General features: G+C 33.7%; 1 protein-coding gene across 1 annotated transcript; it reads left to right on the forward strand.

Annotated features, from left to right (window-relative positions):
- Positions 1-806: 806 nt before the first annotated feature.
- On the forward strand, positions 807-17,971 carry LOC131014063 (linoleate 13S-lipoxygenase 2-1, chloroplastic). The gene is made up of 9 exons (XM_057941984.1): positions 807-1,356; positions 3,962-4,230; positions 10,008-10,248; positions 10,327-10,647; positions 14,958-15,043; positions 15,115-15,225; positions 15,313-15,614; positions 15,689-15,955; positions 17,132-17,971. The coding sequence occupies exons 1-9, from the start codon at positions 1,011-1,013 to the stop codon at positions 17,889-17,891; spliced, it is 2,703 nt and encodes a 900-aa protein (XP_057797967.1). The 5' UTR covers positions 807-1,010; the 3' UTR covers positions 17,892-17,971.
- The last annotated feature ends 1,873 nt before the right edge of the window (positions 17,972-19,844 follow it).

Raw genomic sequence — 19,844 nt, forward strand, 5'->3', positions numbered from 1 at the left:
TAAAGAGAGAAAATGAGTGAGATGTGAAAGAGAAAGAGAGTGGCTGACCGGCGGCGGTGGCTCGACGTCGGCGGCAGCTAGGGGTCAAAGGGGAGGGGGGCTGTGCGTGAAACAGATCTGGGGGGCATTTTGCCGCAGCTAATCGACGACCCGATGGGAATTACCGGCGGCGTTGAGCCCCGCCGGTAATTAGCAATTGCTCTACCGCCGGTAATTAATTTATTAATTAATATTAAAAATAAATTAATTTATTTTAAAAATACTGGCGGCTCGCCGCCGGTGATTTACTCGTCGCCGGTAATGCCGTCGGTAAAATTAAAAAAGTGGATCGCCTTGTTTGCCGTCGTTGTGCCACCGATAATTACCGGCGGCAGCTCCGCCGCTGGTAATTCTCGTCGGAAATTAGGCATTTTTTGTAGTGATAGTAGTTGATAGTAATGGGTATGGTTGTGAGTTCGGTCACACTATTGTAGTGAGTGGAGTTTGTGGATCCTATTGTAATAAATGGAAGTGACAAAGATATTGTAGACGGATCAAAACGACAAAAGTGGCAACGATTTTATGGATGGAGGAAGTATCATGTTATGGGGTAGTGTACATAGATAGAATAAGACTATTTATTGTGGACAACTAAAAAGAAAAAGTATGGCTATTTATCCAGGACAGAGGGAATGGAATATATTATAATTACAAAATTATCATTCAATTTGAAAATTGATTTTAAATTAAAAATTATATTTTTAATATATTATAATCACAAAATTATGGCTAATTTTAAAATTGATTTCAAATTGAATAGGATTAATGAAAATCATGGTTTCGTTTTATGCCATGTGTAAGTAGAATTTTGTTTAGATGTCTCTTTCTTCGTCTTTAGGGTACGATGTTTTTCTACATTCATCTTCTATATAAAGAACTCAAGAAGTCCTGCTCCAATCACCCACAAGCACAAACACCACCATTTTACTTCTTGTATTAAACTTACAATCTATCCTGAAATTTCTGAAAAAATGATGCTAATCCATAACCTCCACAATTCTCCACGTGTAACAAATCAAACCCTACTTCCTTTATACAACCATTTCCTCTCTGGCGCAAGAAATGTTGCATCTTCATTTCCAATTCCTAGCCGATCTAAACAAAGGAGTGTACGGTTACGACGTCGCGCCTCCAACGGCGTGAAAGCCTTGTTGACCTCCACCAAGAAGTCGACCTCCGTTAAGGTGGTCATCACCGCGCTTGAGACCGTGGGCGGCCCCCTCACCCACCTCACCGAGAGCCTAGGGCTCGACGGGATAACCGACTTGCTCGGTAAAACCCTACTTGTCGAGCTCGTTGCTGCAGATCTCGATCCTAGTAAGTATATATAAATAAATAAAAAACACTGTAAAAAAAAAGCATCAAATTGCATTTTAGAATAGGTTTTAGGTTTAATTTCTTTACAGTACACTTTCTTTTTCATTGAAAAAACATGAATTTCTCATTCATTCATATACGTAATTCGTTATGTATAGTGTACTTTCTTTAAAGCACGACCTCACAAGTCACAATGTTATCTTGAAGAAACGATAATGTTAGTCAGCATCAATACGGAAATACAATATTGAAAATGGAATGCATCAGACTTTAATTGTTTTTCTGATGTTACCTCCTGACTTGACATTTCAAATAGTACATACTATAAATAGAATATCACGTGTAACGATTTAGTGAACTTAAAATATTTATTGTAGCATTAATTTCTGAAGCATAATCTGTATAAATTACATGAAATAATCAGTGCCTGCATTCTAAAGAGAATATGTAAATTTTGTCATGCATGTTGCGTATATACTCCCAAGAATTATTTTCCAATTAATAGGACCACGCTTAGGGATGGCAACGGACCGGATCTGGACCGGGTCTGGCCAATACCAGATCCAGATCCGTTTTCATATACTAGATCCAGATCCAGATCCAGATCCGTGGATCTGAATATTTTGGATCCAGATCCAGATCCGTCAGATCCGCGGGTCCACGGGTCCAGATCCATGGATCTACTATTTTTAAATTAAATTAAAAAAAATTCACAAAATCAACAATATCTAATTTCCATCATGAAAAATATAACACAAAATACTTTTATCTAATTACTTTTAGTTTTTATTCTTTTGAATATAATTTATTTATTATTTTTAATTTAGTTAATATTATTAATAAACTAAATATAAAATATAAAAAATATATATAAAATAAAACGGATCCACGGGTCGGATTTGGGCCGGATCTGGATCTACAATTTCAAGATCCAGATCCAGATCCGTTTTCAAAACTGAGATCCAGATTCAGATCCGTCGGGTCCAAAAAATTGAGATCCAGATCCGTAAAAACGGATCTGGATCCACGGATCTGGACCGGGTCCAAGATCCACTGCCATCCCTAACCACACTGGAATTATTCTCCAATTACAATAGGACCACGCACAGAGCAATCAATCGAATTGAAATTCAACATCGTAATTCCCGCCAAAAATGTCGTGATCTCTTTAGGGAACTGATTTTAATAAATGGTTGGGAAGTGTGCAGGGGCGGAGACAGGAGATGGGCAAGAAGGTCGTCATGGATAGGGATGGCAGTGGATCTTGGACCCGGTCCAGATCCGTGAATCCAGATCCGTTTTTACGGATTTTGGACCCGGTCCAGATCCGTGGATCCAGATCCGTAAAACGGATCTGGATCTGGATCTCAGTTTTGAAAACGGATTCGGATCTGGATCTTGAAATTTTAGATCCAGATCCGGCCCAGATCCGACCCGTGGATCCGTTTTATTTTATATATATATTTTATATTTTATATTTAGTTTACTAATAATATTAACTAAATTAAAAATAATAAATAAATTATATTCAAAAGAATAAAAACTAAAAGTAATTAGATAAAAGTATTTTGTGTTATATTTTTCATGATGGTAATTAGGTGTTGTTGATTTTTTGAAATTTTTTTAATTTAATTTAAAAATAGTAGGTCCATGGATTTGGACCCGCGGATCTGACGGATCTGGATCTGGATCTAAAATTTTTAGATCCACGGATCTGGATCTGGATCTGGATCTAGTATATGAAAATGGATCTGGATCTGGTATTGGCCAGACCCGGTCCAGATCCGGCCCGTTGCCATCCCTAGTCATGGATCCCCCGAAATTTTTAAAAAGTATAGGAGTATTTTCATAATTTTATAAATATATTATTAAAAAAAGTAAAATAAAAAATATGAAATTATTTCCAACGTTATCGAGTCAAGCTATTTTACATGTGATTGGAATGCAAACTTTAGAGTTGAATCGCCGTTTTCATGAAGTGAACACATAATTAATTTATACTCCTTCCGTCCCACTTATATTGACACACTTGCTTTTTTTGTTTGTCCCACTTATATTGACACTTTTCAAAAATAGTATGTGGTCCCTACCTTCTATACACACATTAAACAAATGGTCCCCACCCACTTTACACTCTCAATTCATTATTTTTAATCTCCGTGCCCAAAGTAAAAGTGTCAATATAAGTGGGATGGAGGGAGCATATGTTATGTTTGGATTCTAGAGATTATTTTTTGTTTTGATATTGAAAGCTACTTCGCTTTGCAATGTTTTATCCATCTTAATTTTATGAATTTGATTTGTATAAACTTGAAAGTTAGCTTGTAACTTTTTATAATTTAATTTAATTATTAATTTTCTCCAAGAAAAAAATTATTATTATTTAATTTAATTATTGGAGTAATTTTCTCCAAGAAAAAAAAAATTGAACTCCCCCCCCCCCCCCCCAAGTCGAAAGTCCAGCTCCACCGCTGCATCTTACTAATTCATATAGTATTATTGATTTGCTGATTTCGAATTCATAAATTTTATATATGTGGTTATTAATTCTCAACAAAGTCAATAATTGGTTATATTTTTTTGTTGATTTGTTGAAAAAATGAAGAATCTGGAGAGGAGAAGGCGACAGTGCAATCGTATGCGCGTAAATCTAGAAACAATGAGAATGAGATCTACTACGAGTCCGATTTCGAAATTCCTGAAGATTTTGGAGAGATCGGTGCAGTAAAACTTGAGAATGAACATCATAAGGAAATGTTTGTAAAGAACATAGTCTTTGATGGATTGCCCTCCGGCGCTATCCATATAAACTGTGAATCCTGGATTCATTCCAAATTCGATAATCCTGAGAAAAGAGTCTTTTTCTCAAATAAGGTTAGTTAATTACCCCATCTCTAATTACTTACTTGCATTGCATCTTTAAGTGCAGTTCACTTCCATATCGATTTAGAAAAATTATGGAATATATTTAAGGTATAGCAAAACTAAAAGTGAGATAGAGGGTCCATCTGATATTAATGTGTTTTGAATTTATTTTAATTACAAAAAATCTCACTCCATTCAGGGACGGAGCCAGAAATTAAGTTCGCGGGGGGGGTTTGAACTTATAAGGGGTTTGGGGGGCGGCAGTCCCTGAGAAATTTTTTGGGCATTCCGTATATTTAAGGCATTAATTTTTTATTGAAATACGAGCATAATAGTAATAATAATGAACAACATTTTCATAGATTATATAGTTTCATATATTACAAAAAAAAAATAGGTTTTTTTTGGGCATTTCGTACGTTTAGGCATTTTTTTATTAAAAGACAAGCATAATAGTTATAATAACGAACAACATTTTCATAGATTATATAGTTCAATACAGTACAAGCTAGAATCAATAGTAATAAAAGACAAGCATAATAGTGTAATAACAAACATTTTTTTTTTTTGGACATTTCCATACATTTTAGGCGTTTTCTATTAAAAGACAAGCATAATACTCCCTCCGTCCCACGAATCTTGACACGTTTGGTTTCGGCACGGGCATTAAGGAGTTGTAGATTAGTGTTTTAAGTGTGTAGTTAATAAAGTATAAAAGTGATAAAGAGGAAAGAGAAGGTAATAAAAGTGATAAAGTAGGAGAAAGAATGTAATAATTATTACCATATTTAGAAATGTGTCAAGATTCGTGAGACGGCCCAAAAAGGAATATGTGTCAAGATTCGTGGGACGGAGGGAGTAGTAACAAACAATATTTTCATAGATTATATAGTTTTAAATAATACAATTATCTTTAAATTAAGTATATATGAGGGAATATAACAACCAATACTCTTTTGTAAAACAAAATTCTTTTAGGATAAATATTCGATTTTGTCTCATCGTAAAAATGTCCTAACTTAAGGATAAGTGCATACAAGTACCCATCGTTTCAGAGTTTAGTTATTTATGTCCCGAGAAAAAAATTCGACATCTGAAAATTGACGTGGAATGTCGGAATTCCACGTTCGCAACTTATGTGACACATTCACCACACCAATAAAATATGTCACGTAGTTACGAATGTGGATTCCGGCATTCCACATCAATTTTTAGATATCGGAATATTTTTTCAGGACATAAATAATTAAACTCTGAAATGATGTGTACTTCTATGTACTTATCCTTAAGTTGAAATATTTTTATTAAAATGCTTATACGATGGGATAAAATTAAATATTTATCTATTTTTTTATAATAGGTATTAACATATATCTATATATATTTAAGAGTAAAATTTTGAAGTAGCCAAAATGAAGCATAAAACACAATTTATGGCCAAACATTGAAAAAACATAAAATTTGTCCATTTTTATTTATTTGGACGTTTTTACCCTTAATGAGACGGACCGGGTAGGATCAGGCACGTGGGTCGCGTGCCGGGGTGGGTTAGGCACTTATGGAACTAATAGTGTCATAAGTGCCAGGATTTTATTTTGGTTTTATTTTGGATTTTCGCTGGCACTTATGGCACTAATAGTGCCAAAAGTGCCAACGAAAATCCAAAATAAAACCAAGTAAAATGGTCCTTTTGGCACTTATGGCACTTGCCATAAGTGTCATACGTGCAACAGAAGCAACAGTAATAGAATCAATAAATCATAAATGGATCATCTAAACCTTAAATGAATAATCTAAACCCTAAATCGAACATCTAAACCCTAAATGGAACATCCTACGGGGAAGTGTTTAAAATTGTTCTTTTAGTGCCATACGCACTTATGACACTAATAGTGCCATAAGTACCAACGGAAATCCAAAATAAAACCAAATAATAAAGTGATGCATATGGCACTTATGGCACTATTAGTGCTATAAGTGTCAACGCGCAGCGGGCGCTGGCTTTTCCTCGCGAGCGCGCAACTCACCCATAAGCTTCCAGCGGCCGTGCAATCATCCAGCGGTCGCGCAATCACCCCAGCGGCCGAGTAAAAAGAGCAAATTAGGCTTACCACCTAATTAATGGTCATATTTTGATGTTTTAAAATTAGGGGCTAAAAAATAATTTTCAATTTTCATTATGGCCATTTGACTATATTGTTTCTATATTTAAAACAAAATTTCAAAATTTGGGAGGGGACAGCCTCGTGGCTCCGTACTCCATTAGTATGTTGTCGTTCCTAAAATAATAGTAATACTCAATTAATTAAGTGGTTCACTCGTCACATATGTGGTCCCACAGTCACGGCCAAAAGATAATTGGATTATTGGAAGAGAGTGAGAGACGATCCCATCTGATATTAATGTGTTTTGAACTTATTTTAATTGCAAAAAGTCTCAGTACTCCATTGGTATGTCGTTCTTAACATAGTATTATGACATACACCGTCTACATTCAAGTGGTTCACACATAGATGGTCCCATATATAATCATGGAAGGATAATGAGATTCTGCTCACCACATGTAATATTATTTGTGGTCCATTTAAGTGTGTTTTTATTATTTTACGCGACTTTTGGAGTAATTTATAGTTAATGTAATCTTTTCTATAAAACTACTATATTACCATTTCTAATTTACAAATTAATATCCACCTCATCTTAAGTCAGCTTTATTTTATCGATCATTTGCATGTATAATTATCCAAATAACTGCACTTAGGTATTACTCTGCATTTCCCCCAAAAAAGTACTTTCGTCCATAAAAAAAATAGTATTAAAATGAAACGACATGAATTTTAATAAAAATAGTTAAGTATATTGTGAGTGTGAAAATGTCCAACTTAAAAACTAGTATTATTAATAATAATTAATTATATTATGAGTGGAGAAAGGGGTTCATCATATGTGATAGAAAGTTTTCAAAAAAAAAAATAATAATAATTTTTGTGAATGTTTTAAACTGACAAAAATAAACTACTGGATGGGTATTAATTACTCTGCAATCATAAATTAAGTATAAGACACTCACTCATGGAAATTTTTGTTAACACTAAATATGTTAAAAGTCATTCTCTTAATCTTATCAAAAAAAAGTTTACATCCTTGTGATGGAGCGAAAATATATATTCTATGAGGGTGATATTCCCCTGACATTGTAAGCATGTGCACACAGTGGGGAGCATGTGTTTAACTAGTTAATTACTCCCTCCAAACATACTTCAGTCATTCGCGAAAAAAAGTGTCGTTTGAGGATAGATTAATAAAGTTGTTAAAATTATTATAAGTAGAATAAGAGTGTGTTCTTTTTAATTGGTAAATTTATCATTGAAAAGATGAGAGATAATAAAATATTTTCTCTTTTAAATGCCTAATTTCTTTTCACCTCGTATACTATGAAATAAAATTTCACCTTTTCTCATTCATCTTTTCACTTCAAAGATATTCCTCATTGGAGTGAAAAGAATAAATGAGAAATGGTGAAATTCTCTTTTGTAAGAAAGAAGACATTTAAATGGGAATTTTTTGTTATCTCTCATTTTCTCATGATAAATTTTCAATAAAAAAGAATGCACCTTAAAAGTATAATTATTTGTTGTTGAATCAAAATGTAAAATCAAAGTAAAACAATGACACGGATTCTTTACGTGGTTCAGCCACGAAGGCCTACATCCACGGACAAGGAGATGAATACTTTCACTATCAAGAATCGGAAGAGTACAGAGAAGAAGCTTCAAGCTTCAATTTACAGCAGCTATACTTAGCACCTCTCCAAATCTTTTCACTCAACTCAATATCGTAAAAGTAAATTACGAGAAGAAAATACACACTGCAAACTAAGGAATACAATAAGAGAATGCCTTTATACATCAAACTGATCTTCTGCAAATCCTCACGCAAAACGGCCGCTGCTTCAGTTAGCTGAGAAATAACTAACTGTTATGCCTAATTGCTAGAGAGTCCTTCAACTTAATGAATATTGCAGAATAACCCCTGAAGCTTATAAAAGCACAAACCTACATTTGTAAAGGTAGTGTTAGTACAAAAAATAGAATAAATGTACATTATTAGTTAAAAAAATGAATAAAAGTACAATTTATAGTTAAATATAAGAGAGAAGGTATGATTTGATTGTTGAAAAAGTGAAATGAAACTTTTTTTTTCGTAGACACAAAACAAAAGGGACAAATAGGACTCTTTCTCGTGGATGGATAAATGAGTAGTCTTTTTTTTTTTTTTTTATCATTTTGGAACGTCCATAAAAATTAATCACTTTCCATTTTTGTAAACTTTCTCCACTCACATTATAATTAATTATCATTATTAAGACGACCTCTTCTTCACTCACAATATACTCAACTATTTTTATTAAAACTCTTGTCATCCACTTCTAGGACTATTTTTTGTGGATGGGTGGAGTACATTGTTAAATAAATTATTTAAAAAAACTTAGTTGATGAATAATAATAATAATAATAATAATAATAATAATAATAATAATAATAATAATTATTATTATTATTATTATAATTATTATTATTATTATTATCCGAAAAGTGAGGATAGCCACACATGAGTCTTTTTCATATTCTCTTACTTAATTAAGATTATTGAGGAAAAAGATAAGAACCAAGGAGATCAAACCACTCGTGATATCACTACATTATGTATAATCTAGTGTGTGTTGACAATTAATATACATTCGTGACAAGCAGGGGCGGAGCCAGACTTTTGATTAAGGGGGGTCCAAAATTTTTTTAACGTAACTTTGAAAGTGTAGCGAAGTAAATCACTCATCTTTTTTAATTTTTGCAATTTCATCCCCCAATTTTTTCGATTGTCGAATTGTTGACTTGAAGTTTGTGTGAATTATTTCTCCATGTAATATTCATGTTACGATGTATTTTGCAATAAAATTACTACATATTGAAAATTATGGTGCAAATACAAGATACAGTCTCTTTCTAATTTGAAAAAAAAAATTAATTGAAATTGTACGAAACGACGTCGTTTAGGCCTCACAAAAACGACGTCGTCGTTACTAATCCACGTAAGCTGCAATTCAACACTCTGACGATCGAAAAAAAATAGGGGATGTAATTGAAAAAATAGTGATTTAATTCACCACAGTCAAAAGTCACGTTAAAATTACAAATTTGAAATAGTTTGTGATTTTATTTGCAAAAATCTCATAAAACTTTGTAAGACAAAGTAACTTTCAATATCAAATTAAAAAAATAAATCTCTAGAATCCAATCCAATCATGATATGTATAAATTAATTATGTGTTCACTTCTTCAAAACGTCTTAACTCTAAATATTGCATACCAATTACAGTTTAAAATAGCTCAACATAATAATAATGCAGACAAAATTATAGTATATTTTTTATTTTTAATATAAAATTATGAAAATACCCCTACTATTTTTTAAAATCCCAGGGACCCCCCTGCCCCACCCCTAGCTCCGCCCCTGGTGACAAGGATTTTAAAATGTTTAAAATATAAATGTTTTCAATGCTATTTAGTTTATTTAGTTTGAACGTGTCAATATGTTTTTACCGTTTTAGGAGCAATATTTCCGAATGCAAGCCCAATTTATTCTAAATTTACTCAGGAAAATCGTAGAATTGCGTCGTGAGGCAAATTAAGGAATGGTTGATTTCCCATAGCTAATTCAATTGGATTGTGTATTCATTTTGATAACATCTAGTGTCATGGACGAGTAATTTACATATATTTATGTAGTCATACTTGCCATCCGAAACTCCAAGCGGGCTGAAAAGACTCAGATCGAAAGAGCTCGACATTCTTCGAGGAGACGGCGAAGGAGAGCGCAAGACCTCTGATAGGATCTACGATTACGACGTCTACAACGACCTCGGCGACCCGGACAACGACGACGCCGATTTGGCCCGCCCCGTTCTCGGCGGGCCCGACCATCCCTATCCTCGCCGCTGCAGAACTGGCCGCCCAAGAACTAAACGAGGTCAGCCCATCACACATGCATTTGCTACGTGTATATATATATATATTCAATTAGACCTAATTCTTCTATACACGACAGATCCATTATCCGAGTCTAAGGCCTCCGAGATGTATGTTCCACGCGACGAAGCATTTTCCGAAATAAAGCAAGCTACGTTCCAAGCAAAAACGATCTACTCAGTGGTTCATGCGTTGGTGCCGGCGCTCAAGACAATTGTGGTCGACCCTGAGCTCGGATTTCCATATTTCTCAGCAATAGACACTTTGTTCAACGAAGGAGTCCTACTTCCAGATATTCCCACCTCCGGATTCCTCGGCAATATTATACCTAGGCTTGTGAGAGCGATCACTGACGTCGGCAACAACGTCTTGCGCTTTGAGACACCTGAGTTCGTTGACCGTAAGTAGATTTCTTTATCATGAATCAACAGCTCCTCTGCAACTTCTTAAACTAGGCCTTTAATTAATTTATTATTAAACGGAACAAATACAAAACGTCTGATAAAAACATTAACGTTTTTGCTACCTAAGGAAATTGAACAACGTGACCATCACTCCGAGAGAAACACTTTGCCAACTATAATAACTAATTGCATATTTTTATGGTACTGGCCGAATGAGCGTATGTACGTTAACCAATGCTAGTTTATTTGATAAAAGAAATATATATATATAGGGTGTGGTTCTAGAGAGAACTACATTATTTGTGAGAACGTGAGAACCATCAAATCTAATGCATTCACTGCAAAAATTAATGCATTCGCTGTTAAAATTAATGCACTCAAAAAAATAAAAAAAATTGCTCCCTTCAAGATTCGAACCCAGGATCTGCATTCATCCAACAAGATGATACATCCACAGTAGATCTTGATAATCGAATGGCTGAAAATGGTTCTCCGTTCTTTTTTTATTTATGGTTCTTTCTTGAACCTCTCCCTATATATATATATATATATATATATATATATATATATATATAGGCCAAGGTTCAATGAAGAAGGCTTAAATGTAAGAAAGAAGAGAGAAGTAATCTCATCCGTTGATCTTATCTAATCTAACGGACATGATTTGTTCACGGCATGTTCAACGGATTTTTTCGTTGAACATATGGGGGGTCGAAACCCAGAACCCCCAAAAATATTGTATATGTTCACGAATGTTCAACGAAAAAATCCGTTGAACATGGCGTGAACAAATCATGTCCGTTAGATTAGATAAGATCAACGGATGAGATTACTTCTCTCTTCTTTCTTACATTTAGGCCTTTTTCATTGAACCTAACCCTATATATATATATATATATATATATATATATATATATATATATATATAGGGTTTGGTTCAAGTGTAAACTCTATCTTACGGTGAAAACTAGATCCTATGAACAAACATATAAAATACGTGAACAAGAGATAGTCAAATCGTGAACAACTAAATGTTCATGTGTATACAAGATTCAACCATCTTTGTTCATGTATTTTATGTATTACAATTGTTCACGACTTGACTATCTTTTTTTACGTATTTTATGTGTTTGTTCATAGGATCTAGTTTTCACCTTAAGATAGAGTTTACACTTAATCCTTCCACTATATATATAGGGCCACATTCAGTTGAGAAGACGAACGACCCATGTTCATCAAAATATATTGAACATATTAGTAATTGACTAATTTCGTTGAACATCATCAAAATCCGTTGAACATATACAGTATTTTTGGGGGTTCTGGAGTTCGACCCCCTATATGTTCAACATAAAAATGCGTTGAACATGGCGTGAATAAATGCTGACCGTTAAATTAGACAAGATCAACGGATGAGATTGATTTGAACCTTTGCCTATATATATATATATATATATATATATATATATATATATATAATATCAATTATATTTAATTTTTTAATGATAATTTAATCTATTTAATTCTATAATTATAAGAAAATCTCTTTGAAATAATACTCAATAAATTAATAAACTCTATAAATTAATAAATTTCTTTAGCCTCGATTTAGGTTAGTTCAAAAAACTATCAATTTTAATAAAATAATTAAATAATTTTTTTTAGAAATTGATACGATCCTTGCCAGACTGTTCAAAACGATCACGCAAGCGGAAGACTGAATAACGAACGATAGATGGAACAGATAATGAAAATCCCAAAACCATTGAATCTAACCCACGGAATGATATAAGTGATGGAATCCCTATACCCTAACGTGATGTTGACGCAGCAACTTGGGGACGATGAATGACACCCGACGAGGGTTGGTTGACTCGCCGTTACGTCGATAGATGAATTCGTCTTGGAATTTCAAGAGGAATTCGAAAACTCTCAAGAGAAGAGTAAAAACTCACGAAAATATTATTAATCAAGGCTGAAGAATTCGGCCAACACCTAAGCCATATATATAGGCAAAAACTAAACCTAGTCTAATAAGGAAATAACTTAAATAAAACCCTAATCAGCCAAACAAGGCCCTTATTCCCTAATTTTTTAAAATAACACAATAAACTAACTATTGGGTTGTAAAATAACAATGCAGAAAATAAAATAAATAAAGTCTTCCAACTTCGACCCAAATGCACATAAATCAAAATCAAACGTAAACGTGGGCTATCTAACGCGCCAACTCCACCATCTCCTATTGTCTTCTTCATTCCACTCTCCTTGATCACGAACCTTGGGCTGCATCAGGAATCCTCTTTATAAATAACTATGCCGAAAAAAGTTAGGTCAAGTGATGTGGGACAGATGGAGTAATAATTAGGAATATTATGGTAACTTGTTAAAATATGAACCTATTGTGGCATATCTTTAACTTGATCATCGTTATGATCTACACTATTATCAGCTACAATGAACATATAGATACATGCATTTATTTAAATTAAATATTATCTCTCATTTATTTTTACACATTATCACTTGATTTAAAATAATAATTTTTAAATCAACAGAACACTAGATAAATTAGAAAATATAAATTTATCAATAAATTAATAATTATTAATTTATTGATATATTAATAAATTATTAATATATCGATATGATTTAAACTCTCTAAATTAATAAAATCATAATTTATAGAGGTTTTACTGTATTTTTTAAAGAAATTTAGCATTCATGCTAAATTTTTAAACATATACATATCAAAGTACGATAACATTCATATGCTCCATCCATCCCATTTATAATGTCCCAATTTTCTTTTTGGGACTTCCCATTTATAATGTCTCAACCTAAAAAAAATATAAATTACTTTATTATTAGTCTATCTCTCTTTACATTTACTTTATCTCTCTCTCTCTCTCTCTCTCTCTCTCTCTCTCTCTTATCTTTAACTACTCTTTTTATCTTTCTCGTAATTTACTTTATCTTCATTTACTTTATCTAAAGTTTTTTTAATTTGTGCGCCCCATCTTTTAGGGACGTTATAATCGGGACACAAAGAGTACAATTTAGTGTATGGGTGGCATGTACCTTATTTATTTATGTAATAGTGAGGACGTTATTGTTATTTTCATTTATCTAGTTAAGCAGTTAAATTCGACCTATAGGATATTTATCTTTTTCAGGATCCTAAAAAGAGTTTGAGATATATATCAAATAAATTTAAATAAGGTAATCTAATTTATTAATATATTTTTGTAGTATTTTAATATCTAATAAAATTTTCAGTGCATTTTCAGATGGCTGGGCGGTTGTCTAACAGACTCCTTTCTTTTTAATATGAGCTCAACGAGAATATCTAATAAATTAATGTATTGTTCTAAATATATAAAATAAAATAAACATTATTCTCCTTAAAATTAAATATATAATAGGGATAGTATATATATATATATATATATATATATATATATATATAGATATATAGGCCAAGGTTCAATGAAGAAGGCCTAAATGTAAGAAAGAAGAGAGAAGTAATCTCATCTGTTGATCTTATCTAATCTAACGGACATGATTTGTTCACGCCATGTTCAACGGATTTTTTCGTTGAATATATGGGGGGTCGAAACCTAGAATCCCCAAGAATATTGTATATGTTCACGAATGTTCAACGGAAAAATCCGTTGAACATGACGTGAATAAATCATATCCGTTAGATTAGATAAGATTAACGGATGAGATTACTTCTCTCTTCTTTCTTACATTTAGGCATTTTTCATTGAACCTAACCCTATATATATATATATATATATAGGAAGAGGTTCTAATAAAAACCTCTGTTAAAATGAGAACTAAGAACCTAATCTTGATCTTTTAAATATTAGATCTAATGATTAGGATTTAGTCAACAAAAGAAACTGTGCATCTATTATATTTTACTGTGCACTTAAAAAATATGCAATTTATGCAATTGAAACCAACAATGCAAAATACTCAAGCAAATTGAAATTGTGCATCTATGCAATTGAAACTGTGCATCTATGCAATCGAAATTGTGCATCTATAGTTTAATCTCAGCCCTCTATTTTATTTAAATCAATGGCTTTAAATTGGTTCCTAGTTTTCATTTTAAGAGGAGTTTTTATATTAACCCTACCCTATATATATATATACACATATCTATGGGCCTAATAAAATTTCGGGGCAGTAATTTTCTGGGAATCTGTGGGGTCGCATAGGCCCAAAACTGGCCCTGCATGAATATGATTAACACTCACTTTTGTGCGTGTACTGTTTGGTGTTATAATTACTACAGGAGATAGGCTTGCATGGTTTAGGGATGCGGAATTCGCTCGACAAACGCTAGCAGGCATCAATCCATGTGCCATACAATTGGTCACGGTGTGCACCTCACCTCCTCTACAACATTTACCTTTCACAAAGACTTTTACTTATATTAGAATGAATAACAGGAATGGCCGTTGAAGAGTAAACTCGATCCCGAGGTGTATGGACCGGCGGAGTCAGCAATCACGACGGAACTCCTAGAACAAGATATCAGAGGATTCATGACAGTCGAGGAGGCAAGGCTTCACCTATTTAATGCTTTTTTCTTCCTTCCGCTAAAATTAACCATATATATATATATATATATATATGCATATATGCAGGCAGTGAAACAGAAGAAGCTTTTCATCCTAGACTATCACGATCTGCTCTTGCCTTATGTGCAAAAGGTAAGAGAGCTGGACGGAACAACTCTTTATGCATCGAGGACGTTGTTCTTCTTGATGCCAGCGGGCACGTTAAGGCCCATTGCCATCGAGCTAACTCGACCACAAACTGAAGACAAGCCCCAGTGGAGGCAAGTTTTTAAACCATCTTGGGATCCCACCGGCATCTGGTTGTGGAGACTCGCTAAAACTCACATCCTTGCTCACGACTCCGGTTATCATCAGTTGATCAGTCATTGGTATTTCAATCACACTTTGTCTCGTTGAGTAAGAAGAAGGAGAGATGGCACTAATGAATTATATATATTTGCAGGCTACGAACTCATTGTTGCACCGAGCCTTACATAATTGCCACACACAGGCAACTAAGTGCAATGCACCCAATTCATCGACTGCTGCATCCTCATCTGCGATACACAATGGAGATTAATGCATTGGCTCGTCAGGCACTCATAAATGCCAATGGGATCATTGAGACTTCTTTTTCTCCTAAAAAGTACTCCATTGAGTTGAGCTCAGCTGCCTATGACCAGCTGTGGCAATTTGACTTACAGGCACTACCGGCAGAATTAATTAGCAGGTAATTAAATTAATTATAGAATGCACTAATTAATCAAATTGTTATTTTACTACCGTAAACATTAAAAATTGTCACTAAAATAAAAAAAATAAAATATAAAATATAAGCACTCTTGCAATTGGGATAGGATGAGATTAATTGTATGTGTGTCACCATGTCTCACTTTTATATTTATTGTTTTAATAATATTTTTTATAAATATAAAATTTATTATACTAGTATAAACTATACTTAACTTTTATTTCAAAAAAAATAAATTTTAAAAAAAATATATACCATAACTTTAAGTTTATCAACCTACTATTAGCTAATAAAAGTGAAATTAAATGATAAAAAAAATTATGTACCCTAATCAGATGGAATAAACCCTAGTTAATAATCAAAAAATTAAATTAAAGCATACAAAGTTGAAATGGAAGCAAAAATATACTCCTTCCGTCTATAAAAAATAGTCTACTTTTGCCATTTCGGGACATCCACAAAAATTATTCCCTTTCACTTTTGGAAAATTTCTATCACATGGTGGGCTCTTATATCTACTCACAATATATTTAATTATCATTATTAATCTTTGAGTGGGGCCCATTTTTCCACTCACAATAAATTCAATTTTTTTTTTATTAAAACTCGTGTTGTTCCTTTTTACAACTATTTTTTTGTGAACAAATCGAGTATAAGAAAATAAATAAAATTGAAAGTGGAACATCAAATATGGTACACTGAATCTCAATAATTTTATCCTTATTGTTATAATAATTCATATCCACAAAGCTTTTTAATTGGGAATTGACTTTTTTTTTTGTCTACAAATTAAATAATAAAATTATGAATTAAAGGCAAAATAGTAGTCTAGGCCAAAGTAATTACTCCAGCCGTCCTTATAAAAGTATTTCTTTATAAATGACACGAGATTTAATAAAGTAGTTGAATGTGTTGTGAGTAGAGTAAGGGTTCCACTTTATTGTGAGTGAAATATTTACCAAAAATAGACTGGATACATTTTATGTGGACGGAAGAAAATAACAAATTGAATATATTTTATGAGGAATGAGCTAGGGAGTATATTTTATCTTTTTTATCTTTGAGGGTATTTTTGTCTTTGCAATATGAAAATAGCTATATGTTTCCATATATTAACTATTAGTTCTAACTAGACATCCTGTTTTGATTTGACAGAGGAATGGCTGTGGAAGATCCAAGTGCGCCTCACGGCCTGAAGCTGACTATTGAGGACTACCCTTATGCAAACGACGGTTTGCTGATATGGGATTCCATCAAACAGTGGATCACTGACTACGTCTCACACTTCTATCCTAAAGCCAACTTGGTGCAGTCGGATTCGGAGCTTCAGGCGTGGTGGACGGAAATAAAAACAGTAGGGCACGGTGATAAGAAGGACGAGCCATGGTGGCCGGAGCTCAACACTCCAGAGGATCTAATCGGAATTTTAACAACAATTATATGGACAGCTGCAGGTCACCACGCAGCTGTAAACTTTGGGCAATTTGATTTTGGAGCATACTTTCCGAATAGGCCAACCATTGCTCGAACGCCGATGCCTTGCGAAGAACCGAGCCCCGCTGTTGAAGAGAAGTTTATGGAAAGGCCGGAGGCGATCCTTCTAGACTGTTTCCCATCGCAACTTCAAGCAACAGTAATTATGACGATTTTAGATGTTCTGTCCAACCACTCTCCTGATGAAGAGTACATTGGTGGTCGAATTGAGCCGTACTGGGAGGATGATAAAGTGATCAGCGCTGCATTTGAACGTTACCAAGGGAGATTGAAGGAGATTGAAGGGGTCATTGATGCCAGAAATGCTGATACCAACCTCAAGAATAGGTCGGGAGCTGGAGTGGTGCCGTACGAGCTTTTGAAACCCTATTCTGGACCTGGTGTCACAGGGAAGGGTGTCCCAAATAGCATCTCTATTTAGTTATTGTTGTCTGATGTATTATATTGTACGAATAACAAACTGCTTATGGTTAAATAAAAACGAGGTTATATTCCCTAAAATTTATGGTCTTATTACCATTTCGGGACATCTTTGAAAAATTGTGGTATTTCTTTATTTTGAAATAATTCCACAAACTTCCTCTCTTACTATTTACAAAAAAGGTGTGCGACCTAATCTCGACTTAAACACAACAATCACATTTTTTTTTTTGAATTGTCCCATTTTCATTAGACCATAATTTTTAGGCACGGAGGAAGTAGTTCGCATGTAATATTTCATCAATTTACTAGAAAGTTTAAAGGGAAAGGTAGTAATTAAACCCCTAACATTGACACCCCTATAGCGTTTGGCCCACTATACTCGACATTGGATCAATCACCTCTTGGATGTCCCAATTTCGGTGTAGTTAAACCTATCCTAGAAATGCCCGTAAAACGCCGTCTATTTTTTTTTTTTTTACAAATTTGAGGTGGAGGAGCTACATCACATACCGTCAACACAGAGCAGTGCGGCAGCTCCGCCAACTCGTTCTCACCCACATCACAGATCACATACCTACAAATCTCCCCAAAATTCACACATACCTACGATTCTCCGCCGTTTGCGTCCAACACTGCCGCTCTTCATCCCAGCCCCGACCCACACTCGCAGGCTAGCTGGCTCCTAAAATTATGACAGAAAAATGACGCACATCATCCCCTTGCACTCCACCAGAGGAAGATCAACAGGAAAAAAGAACTGACTGGGTCTAAATCGTAGGGCGAAGGAAGATCAAGAAAGAGTGAATGGAAGACTTCTGCGAATTCGAGAGACCAATTTTTCGGGTTTGCCACAGCAATTGCAATAGGTTTTCGAGCTCCTACACATATTTTACCCTAATTAGCTTGTGGAGATGCTCCGACAATGTTTTTTCCTCAACCATCATTTTTAGTTTTTAGCTTTCATCTCTCTCAACTCCACCCCATTAGTAATGACTGTCGAGAATTGGAGTAATGGATAAATTTTCTTAAAATTGATTTGAAAGTATTGAATCTTTTTTTCCTCTTTTAATCTTGCTAACGAAGGAGATTTCTTCACCCCATTGCAGCGTGACCGAACAATATTCTCTAAGTTTGAGGCTAGGGAGCTTGCCGGAGATTATATTTGTAAAAAAAAAAGACAATGTTTAATAGACATTTAAGAAGGGGTTTAATTGCACCGAAATTGGGACATTGGGGATGATTGATCCAATATCGAGTATAGAGTATCAAACGCCATAGAAATATCCATATATGTTAGTGGTTTAATTGTTACTTTTTCCAAGATTAAATTACAGGTTTGGTGGTAGTGGGTGTTGAGGAGATTTATCATGGGCTTCAATCCTATTGCGGCTAGATTTCTCTTTTTCCTTACGTGGCTCTACCTATGTGCGGAGTTTACGAGTCTTAATTGTCACAAGTTTAATTAAATTTCAATATATCAGAATTTGATAAAAAAAAATGTGTGCAGCTTATATAATTTTTAATTCTAATATCTGATCGACACATACAAGAGACCTACATTTATATTAATATAAAAAGTGTTATACACATAAATTAAATATAAATTATTTATCATATTTTCATTATATATTTTATTTTAAGAATAATTTTGTAAATAACATATTATATATTTATAAAAATATATTAATTCATTAGATATTGTTAGAAAAAATTTATATTTTGATTAATGCCAAAACTTAATGATATGCAAAATCCATGATGACCATAACAAAATTAAAGGATAAGGAAATTCCTAGATGAAAATGCACTCTGTTAAATCCTAAGGAAGCGTTTACTTTGTATGATTAACTATTTTTATCCTCAAAAGTAGGATATCTTCAATCCCACCTTTTCCATGGGATAAGAATAAAACAAATTAGCTTAAATGATAAAAATAATCAAGGGTCTTGGG

This window comes from Salvia miltiorrhiza, chromosome 3 (genome assembly GCF_028751815.1).
Source record: "Salvia miltiorrhiza cultivar Shanhuang (shh) chromosome 3, IMPLAD_Smil_shh, whole genome shotgun sequence".
In the NCBI taxonomy this organism is placed as follows: domain Eukaryota; kingdom Viridiplantae; phylum Streptophyta; class Magnoliopsida; order Lamiales; family Lamiaceae; genus Salvia; species Salvia miltiorrhiza.